Below are 10,289 nucleotides of genomic sequence, written 5' to 3'. Positions count from 1 at the left end.
AATGGCCATAACTTCTTCTACAAAAATGATATTAACAATCCGTGAAATGCTCTAGAAAATAGACATCCGTAGCTTTCCAAACATATAAGGCTCATTCTCTAATTCATTTTGAGCTGTTCACAACTTGCTTCCAAAGTCAGCTGACCTGCACATGCAATTTTGACGAATGTGTTACTTAATATCCAACTTGTGCTATTTTTCTTTTCTTTGCTTGACAAATCCTAGAAAACACAAAAACAAAGTAAATAGCTCAAAAATATAAGGAACTAAGTAAGAAAAGACAAGTGAATTTGATGTAAAGTATATATAAATATGAGCTTATCAAATACCCCCACACTAAGCTTTTGCTAGTTCTCGAGCAAAACGAAGAAAATATGAAAAAGTAGCAACATGAGAAACAATAGCTTCCCCCTATGTGACCCTCATAGAATTTCATTCAAGAAAACAAATCATCAAGAACCTTAGCTAGCACCAAACAAGCTAATCCAAGCTCATCTTCCTTATTCAAATGTTAGCAGTAACCTTTTAATCATCCATGAAGTGTAGTGTGTGTAATAGCCATGCTAATGCAATTTCAAGTTTTTTTTTTAAAACACCACATGCTAACTAGTGATCTTCTCACGGGACATACACTCAATCACACATATGTTTAGTTTAACGTGTTTCGCTCAAAGAATCAGATGTGAAAGATCTACCATAAGCTTGCATAAAGATCTCATCTCCACAATCATAATTGCAAAACTTAAATCAAGAGGACTTTTATTGGTTGTAATGAGGCTTAGGAAGAGGGTTATAGAAATGAAAGGATAGGTAAACACAAGTTCCAAGCTACATTGCAAGCAATTCTCTTGTTGAGATTTACAAGAACTAAAGCTCTCCAACCACTCTACTAATACCTCCAACCACACCCCTAAACTGAAACTTTAAAAAAACTTTTTATTTGCTTTGTATACTTTTTTTTCTCTTTCTTTTTCTTCTTTTTTTCTTTTTTTTTCTTCTTCTTTTTTTTTGAACTAATTTTGCACATTACTAAATACAAACATGAAATACCCCCACACTTATTCTTTTTCCAAACTCCTTCAAAGTACTTCAGAAACATTTCTCATAAGACAATTTCACATTGCTCACTAGCTAGCTTGGAAAGGGTAAGGAAAAATGTTTAAGGTATAAGGGTAGACATATTTGGTGATAAGAAATAAAAGGCTCAACATATATGGCTCAAATTGGCAATCTAATGATATCATTTTTCTTTAGGAAACATGCTTATTTGGGCAATGGTGATAAACTTAATGCCTCTATCCTTTTCAAGTTCATGCAATCAAATGATAAACATTTCGAAAGATCGTTACGCAAGTTCTAGAGATGTAAATTACATAAGTTCAACACATATGAAAAAAATATGAGTGTATGAAAAATGCACACACTTTCAATAGGCTCAAAAACTCATAGGTTGTATATGGTCACTGTATTCACATGCGAAGTTTTAAGTCATACGTTAGTTTCACATCAACAAGGCTGTGTGCATTTGGTTTTTCACAGATGATTAAACATGTACAAGGCTAACAAGAGAATAAGGAATTTCACACAACACATGCTTACTAAATTCTTGATCCTTGTAGTTCAAATTCAATCCAATTATATCATTGGGTCGGGAAACTAACAAAAATCTAATTCAAAGCAATAAATAAAACAAGACAATATTTTTTTGAATTTTCAAATTTTCTGAATGTTTTTGTGTTTTTGTTTAGAGTAAATAAAACTAACTAAGAAAACAAAAAGAAACAACATGAAAACAAATCAAACCAGTTCAAATTTTCAATTTGGACTGAAAACAAAATGAAGCATTTGGACTGAAAACTTCCCCAATTTGCAGTAAAATCAAGTAGTGACCCCCAAACTCCAAATCTGCAATCAACTCCAATGGTGGGCAAGATCAAATTTTCCTACAAAGAAAAGAAATAATTCAGTTTAGCATGCAAGAAAATTCAGAAAACAAAAACAAACAGAAAATTGAAAAATGAAATAAAAAGACAATGAATAGAAATATTGGGTTGCCTCCCAATAAGCGCTTGCTTTTACGTCCGCAGCCAGACGGTACCAAGAGTAATCATCCAAGGGGAGATGGTTTTTGGAGGGGTACAACCTCCACATCATGCTCCACAAAAGACTCATAATATGGCTTGAGTCTATGCCCATTCACTTTGAACATGTTTCCGGTCTTTGCACTTTGGATTTCCATTGCACCATGAGGAAAAATATTAGTTATAACAAATGGACCAACCCATTGAAAACGAAGTTTACCTGGAAATAACCGAAGGCGAGAATTAAATAGAAGAACTTTTTGTCCAATGGAAAAGCTCTTCCTTTATATCATCTTATCATGAAATGCCTTTGATTTCTCCTTGTATATTCGACTAGACTTGTGTGCATTATTCCAGATTTCGTCTAACTCATTCAATTGAAGCTTTCTATGCTGTCCGGCAACACTCATGTCCATATTGTAGGCTTCGATCGCCCAATAAGCTTTGTGTTCTAACTCTATTGGAAGACGGCATGGTTTCCCATAAACTAACCGAAATGGGGACATTCCAATAGGAGTCTTATAAGCAGTCCTATAAGCCCACAATGCATCGTTTAAGCGCATGCTCCAATCCTTCCTACTAGGACTCACAGTTTTCTCCAAAATTTGCTTCACCTCACGGTTTGATACTTCTGCTTGACCACTAGTTTGCGGATGATAAGGTGTAGACACCTTATGTGTGACATTGTACTTCCTAAGCAACGCTTCAAATGTTCGATTGCAAAAGTGACTCCCTCCATCGCTGATGATTGCTCTAAGTGTTCCAAATCTTGCAAAGATGTTAGTCTTAATAAAATCTGAAACAACTTTTGAATCATTAGTTTTGGTGGCTTTCGCTTCCACCCATTTAGAAACATAATCCACAGCCAATAAAATGTAAAGAAAACCATTTGAAGATGGAAAAGGTCCCATGAAATCAATGCCCCACACATCAAAGATCTCAACAACCAAAATAGGGGTTTGTGGCAATTGATTTCTTGGGCCCAAGTTACCTGTTTGTTGACAACGATCACATGTTGCACAAAACTCGTACGCATCCTTAAACAAACTAGGCCAATAAAAAACACTCTCTAACACCTTCAGGGCTGTCCTCTTTGCTCCAAAATGGCCACCACATGCATAAGAATGACAAAAAGTTAGAATAGATTTAAACTCAGATTCGGGGACACACCTTCTAATCAAATGATCAGTGCAATATTTCCACAAATAAGGATCATCCCACTCGTAGTATTTGGCGATTTTGACAAGCTTATCTTTCTGAGCATATGTAAAATCATCCGGAATCTTTTTGGTGACCTTGTAATTGATAATATCTGCATACCAAGGGTTAATACCCTTTAATGAAAACAATTACTCATCCGGAAAACTCTCACGTAAAGGGATAAATATTCCTTTGTGTTTGAATGCACAAATCTGCTAAGATGATCTGCTACAACATTCTCACTCCCTTTCTTATCCTTGATCTCTAAGTCAAACTCTTGAAGCAGAAGTATCCATCGAATGAGTCGTGGTTTTGCATCTTTTTTTGTGAGTAGATACTTCAAAGCTGCATGGTCAGAAAACACAATAACTTTAGTCCCAATCAGATAAGATCTAAATTTTTCTAAAGCAAATACAACAGCTAGAAGCTCATTCTCTGTTGTTGAATAATTCAACTGTGCATCATTGAGTGTTCGAGATGCATAATAGATGACATGTGGCACTTTGTTGACACGCTGCCCTAGAACTGCACCAACAACATAGTCTGAAGCATTGCACATCAACTCAAAAGGTAAACTCCAATCTGGTGGCATGATCACAGGAGCCGTGGATAACAACTCCTTAAGCTTGTTGAATGCTACCACACACTCTTCATTCATATCAAATGTTACATCCTTTTGAAATAAACGGTACAAGGGGTCTAGAAATCATTGAGAAGTCCTTCATAAACCTACGGTAGAAACCTGCATGTCTAAGAAAAGAACGAACCTCCCTGACAGTAGTAAGGAGGGGTAAAGAACTAACAAGTTCTACTTTAGATTTATCAACTTCAATTCCCTTTTCAGATATGATATGCCCTAGAACTAATCCATATGAAACCATGAAATGACATTTTTTCCCAATTTAAGACTAGATTAGTTTCTTGGCAACGTTTTAAAACTAGAGACAAATTATGTTGGAAATGTATCAAAAGAATCACCATAAACTGAAAAATCATCCATGAACACTTCAATTATTTTCTCAATCATATCAGAAAAGATACTTACCATACACCTTTGAAATGTGGCTGGAGCGTTGCAAAGTCCAAACGGCATCCTCCGGTATGCAAATGTGCCAAATGGACATGTGAAAGTCATCTTTTCTTGATCCTCCGGAGCAACTGCAATTTGATTATATCCAGAATATCCATCAAGAAAGCAATAATGAGAATGACCAGCTAACCTTTCTAACATTTGATCTATGAATGGGACTGGCAAGTGATCATTGCGTGTGGTGTTATTTATCTTCCGATAATCTGTACAAACTCTCCAACTATTTTGCACACGTGTAGGCACTAGCTCACTAGCTTCATTCTTAACATCTGTGACTTCGGATTGCTTTGGAACTACTTGAACATGGCTTAACCACTTGCTGTCCGAGATAGGATATATGATGCCAACATCAAGAAGTTTGATAACCTCTTTCTTAACGACCTCCATCATGAGTGGGTTCAAATGGTGTTGAGCTTCCTTTGTTGGTTTTGCACCTTCCTCCAGCAGAATCCTATGCATACATGTAGCTGGATTTATACCTTTGATATTTGCAATACTCCAAGCTATGGCAGTTTTGTGATCCTTCAGTACCCGAATCAGTTTCTCCATCTCTTCTGCTGTGAGTTGTGATGATATGATAACTGGTAATGTTTCATCTTCTCCTAAAAATGCATACTTCAAATGTTCAGGAATCGGTTTAAGCTCCAATTTGGGTTCTTGAATCACAAAAGGAAGAGTTTTTTCGTTACAAGTATGAAGAGAAATAAAATAGGAAGAACACTTACCACAAATTGGTGAAAGAGACTTAAGAGCGGCCACTGTTTGGATTAATTCTTCTTCAATGTGCTCGAAATAATTAAGCTTTTCATGTGTAATGCTATGCACTAATGCCTTCTCTAAATTATCTTGTCCCACACCTTCATTAAAACAATCTTGCACAAAATAGTCAAACACATCAATAGACAAACAAGATTCTAATTCACTAGGGTACCTCATAGCATTGAAGATTTTGAACTTGACGCTTTCCCCATCAATTTCCATGGTTAAGGTACCATCGTAGACATCAATCTTCGTACGTGCCGTTCTAATGAATGGTCTTCCCAGTATAAGAGGAAGTGCAGTAGGCATAGGGTCATGTTCCATCTTAAGAACAAAAAAATCGGCGGGAAAAATGAGCTCATTCACTTGCACAAGTACATCCTCTAATAGGCCTTTGGGATATCTATTTGAACGATCTGCCAACTAGATTACTACCTTTGTTTCCTTCAAGTCTCCAAGGTTCAATGACTCATACACTGAATATGGCATCAGATTGATGGATGCCCCCAAATCACACAATGCTCTCCCAAACTCTTTGCCTCCAATTACACATGGAATGGTAAAGCTACCGGCATCTTTCAACTTTGGTGGCAGCTTTCTCTGCAAAACAGCTGATACTTCCTCGCTCAATGCCACAGTTTCTTGATCATTGAATCTCCTCTTGTTCATACAAAGCTCTTTAAGGAACTTTGCATACTTAGGCACTTGTTTTATGGCATCTAAAAGAGGTAAGTTCACTTGGACTTTCCGGAAAGTATCCAAGATTTCCTTATCAGTTTGCTCTTTCTTAGACTTCATAAACCTACGAGGAAAAGGAACAGGGACACATGAGTTAAATGAATTTTGAACTTCTTTACTTACCTTATTATAATCTTTTGTGTTCAATTCTGCAGCTTTAAGAGACTTTTCGGTTTCTGTTGAAGCCCTATCTTGCTCAAGATTCTTGGTTTGTAGCTCCCCTTGCTCATTTGTGTCTTTTCTAGTCCTCTTTTGCATCCTCGGCTGCTCAAAAACTTCTTTTCCACTCCTTAAAGTCACAACATTCATCTACTCCGCATTTGGATTCACCACAGTTTGGCTAGACAACCTTCCTGGTTGGTGTTGTTGCCCCATCAAACTTGCAAACTAACTCATTTGGCGCTCAAGGTTTTCAATTGCTTTGTCTGTTTTCTGTTGATGAGATTGAGTAGAGTTAGCTAAGGAAGCAATTAAATCCTCAAGAGACTTACTTGGAGCTTGTTGTTGTTGAGGCTGAAATGGTGCATGTGGTCTTGCTTGAAAGAAGCTAGGTGGACAGTTATAGTTGTTGGGAACAGATTGTTGTCCGTTGTCTTGATTGTTCCACTTTAAGTATGGATGATTGCGCCACCCTGCGTTATAGTTGTTAGAGTATGGATCATACTTTTGCCTTTGTGGCCCATGAAACCCTCCTAACGCATTAGCTTGCTCAAGACCACCTTGATCCATCAATGAAGGGCACATGTCCGTGGCATGTCCTATCATTGAACATACACTGCACACCTGTTTTGGAGCCACCATAACCTGTTGCACAAGATTAGTCAAGTTAGCTAATTGTAATTCAATACTAGAATTTGCACTTACCTCATTAACTTTCTTAAGAGGTAGCTCATCTCTCCCTCCAAATTGTCGTGTATTGCCAGCAATGTTCTTTAGCAATGCCTTAGCATTAGTTGGTGTCTTGTCCATGAATGCTCCTCCACTTGCTGCATCAAGCATTACACGATCAGTACCACACAATCCTTCATAAAAGTATTGTATTAAAAGATGCTCTGAAATTTGATGATTAGGACAAGATGCAACCAAATATGTGAATCGCTCATAGTAATCTCTAAAGGGTTATCCATGTTGTTGTCGGATTGCACATATGTCCTTCCTTATGCTTGCAGCTTTTGTGGCCAGAAAATATTGCTCTAAGAATGCTTGCTTCACCTGGTTCCATGTGTTCATTGATCCCGGATGTAAATTGTAAAGCCACTCATTTGCCTTGGCTTCTAATGTAAATGGGAATGCCCTCAACTTGACTTGCTCCTCATCCACATTTGCTGGTCTCATTCCTGAGCATACCACGTGAAACTCCATGAGATGCTTGTTGGCATCCTCTGTTGAGAAGCCATGGAACTTAGGCAAGTAGTGAATCATGCCGGACTTGAGCTCAAATCCTCTATCTGCATTTGGATAGGTGATGCACAATGGTTGTTGATTTGTATTCGGCGTTGCCAACTCCCTCAAAGTACGGTTATCAGCCATGCCTTCTTGTGGTTCTTCCTCCTCTTCTGAACTCAAATGTAGTGGAGAAGATGGTGGTAAGGACACTGATGCACGCTTCTGCTTGATTTTTCTCTAAAGCTTTTGAAGTGTTCGTTCAAGCTCGGAATCGTATGAAGCTAGATCAATGATCTTGGACCTTCGAGTATGCATATACTATGAAGAGTACCTGAAATAAAAACAAAAACAAAAACACCAATGAAACAAGAAAAGAAAACAACAGAAAAATAAGTAATTAGAAATAACAATCCCCGGCGACATGGCGCCAAAAATTTGATAGGATTAAAAGCACACCACAAAGTAGCACACAAATGTCCTAATGATTTTCCTTATTACCACTAAGATTTGTCAATTGTAGCATATGAAAATAAGGGTCTTTCCCGCAGAAGATTGTTTTATCTAACTACCTAAAATGTCACAAAAACTAGGTTGCTGTCCCTACTGACCAGCCACGGAAAAATAATTATTAGACTGACTTATACTTATCTAAAGTCTATGAAATTTTATATGCAGATACTAGACACACAGAGCTACACTCACACACATATTTGGGATTTTTGGAGTTGATTTGCTATTTAAATTAAATCGAACAAAAATAGGACAGAAACATATATTAAGTAGTTCACAAATTAAGAAAAACGAGTTAGGGGTATTGCTATCCACCACCAAATAATCATGCAAACATGTTATGTTTCATTCAAATTTCTTTTATTTCCAGATGAAGATGCTCAAGTTGGCTCAATGTTAGAACTCAACCTATTACTCTTTCTTACGTTGTATGTTAAGAGAATGATGTTTTCAACTTAACTTAGTCCCTAGCATGCATTCTAGAATGGTGTGTTCATAGATTTAACAAGTAGAAATCATTAAGAACAAAAAGAGTTTGAGTCATCACAAGGCATCGTAAGTACTGGCGTTGTCTTACTTATCCTAGAAATTGGTTCACATGTTAATCGCAATTAACAAGTACTACTCTAGAACATATGTAGGTCCTCATTCGACAGGGGCAGACACACACATATTCATAGCATTAGAATACTAGATATGCTTACTAAGTATGCATCCATAGAAAACAAATAAAGAATTCATCAATGAGACAAGTAGTGAACCAATTTTCATCCATTCATAAAAGTAATTCAAACAAAATGTCATAACAAACTTGCAATCATATTCGGGGCTTCAAAACAGCCCCTAACTTCTAAAAATTTAGTTACACATAGTTCTCAAATTAAACCAAAAGAAAGGCATGTGTTTGAGAAGATAAAACCGAAACAAGAGAATGCCAAGATTTCCTCCTTCCTTTCCTTCCTTCCTCAACGCAGCAGCCTTGCCTTTTTTTCCTTCCTTTCCTTCTTTTTTTTTTCTATCTTTTTTTCCTAAAAAAAAAACTACTATTTTGCCGCTGCAACCTCAGCCTTTATGCCCATGCTTGCTGCCTCATTTCTGCTCCATAACTCACCCCACTAACAGCCAATTAGTGATGACAATAAGTGAGAGGAAATGGTAAAACAATTGTAACTCTTTGGGTAGCCTTTATGCCAATTACTCCCACTTAATCCTCATCTTTATTTTCATTTCCTCTGATATTTAAATAGGTATCAGCTGGCTTGTTCTTGGCTGCATCAGTTTTGGCTGCTAGATTTATTGGGTTTATTGCTTTCATTGCAGTTACAAACTGCCCAGTCTCTTGTGAACCTTTCAGTGTTAAAACGGCCATAACTTCTTCTACAAAAATGATATTAACAATCCGTGAAATTCTCCAGAAAATAGACATCCGTAGCTTTCCAAGAATATAAGGCTCATTCTCTAATTCATTTTGAGCTGTTCACAACTTGCTTCCAAAGTCAGCTGACCTGCACATGAGTTTTGACGAATTTGTTACTTAATATCCAACTTGTGCTATTTTTCTTTTCTTTGCTTGACAAATCCTAGAAAACACAAAAACAAAGTAAATAGCTCAAAAATATAAGGAACTAAGTAAGAAAAGACAAGTGAATTTGATGTAAAGTATATATAAATATGAGCTTATCACCAATGTGGGACAATAAACTACTATTTACACTTTAACTAATATATAACTCACAACACTTCCACTCAAGTTGGTGCAAAGATGTCATGCATGCCCAACTTGTCAAGCAAGTTGGAAAACCCACTATTAGACACAGCCGTAGTAAGAACATTAGCAAGTTGATCTTCAGATCTCACAAATGGAAACATAATAATTCCAGCATCCAATTTTTCCTTAATGAAATGTCTATCAATCTCCACATGTTTTGTTCGATCATGTTGCACTGGATTATGAGCAATCCCAATAGCAGCCTTGTTATCAAAAGGAAGTTTCATAGCACCCTTGGGTTTAAACTCAAGATCTCTCAACAATTTTTTCAACCACAACAACTCACATGCACCATGAGACATACCACGAAACTCAGCTTCTGCACTTGACCTAGCCATCACTTTTTGTTTCTTGCTTCTCCAAGTAACTAAATTACTACCCATAAACGTAAAGTATCCAGATGTAGATCGCCAATCAGTGATAGAACCTGCCCAATCTGCATCTGTTTACCCTTCGACATTCAAAGGACCATTCTTGGAGAAAACCAAGCCTCTGCCAGAAGCCATCTTCAAGTACCTCAAAATACGGGTTACTGCATCCATGTGAGCTTCACTAGGTGAGTGCATAAACTGACTTACCACACTAACTGCATAAGAAATGTCAAGGTGAGTGTGAGACAAATAAATTAATCTCCTCACAAGCCTCTAATACCGTTCCTTATGAGTAGGAACTTGATACGGAAATAAGCCCAGACAATGATTCTGCTCAATCGGAGTATCAACAGGTTTGCAATCTAACATACCTGTTTCAGCTAACA

At 37.1% G+C, this 10,289-nt stretch overlaps 1 protein-coding gene across 1 annotated transcript; it reads right to left on the bottom strand.

Annotated features, from left to right (window-relative positions):
* Window positions 1-6,255: 6,255 nt before the first annotated feature.
* LOC139194686 (uncharacterized) lies at window positions 6,256-7,398 on the bottom strand. Its single transcript, XM_070819585.1, has 3 exons — window positions 7,014-7,398; window positions 6,733-6,854; window positions 6,256-6,672 (listed from the first exon to the last, which is right to left on the bottom strand). Exons 1-3 carry the CDS (start codon window positions 7,396-7,398, stop codon window positions 6,256-6,258), a joined length of 924 nt encoding a protein of 307 aa, XP_070675686.1.
* Between the last annotated feature and the right edge of the window lie 2,891 nt (window positions 7,399-10,289).

The sequence above is a fragment of the Malus domestica genome, chromosome 03, assembly GCF_042453785.1.
Source record: "Malus domestica chromosome 03, GDT2T_hap1".
NCBI lineage: Eukaryota > Viridiplantae > Streptophyta > Magnoliopsida > Rosales > Rosaceae > Malus > Malus domestica.
Note: the sequence above shows the minus strand (reverse complement) of the source record. Positions and strands in the feature narration are given on the sequence as shown.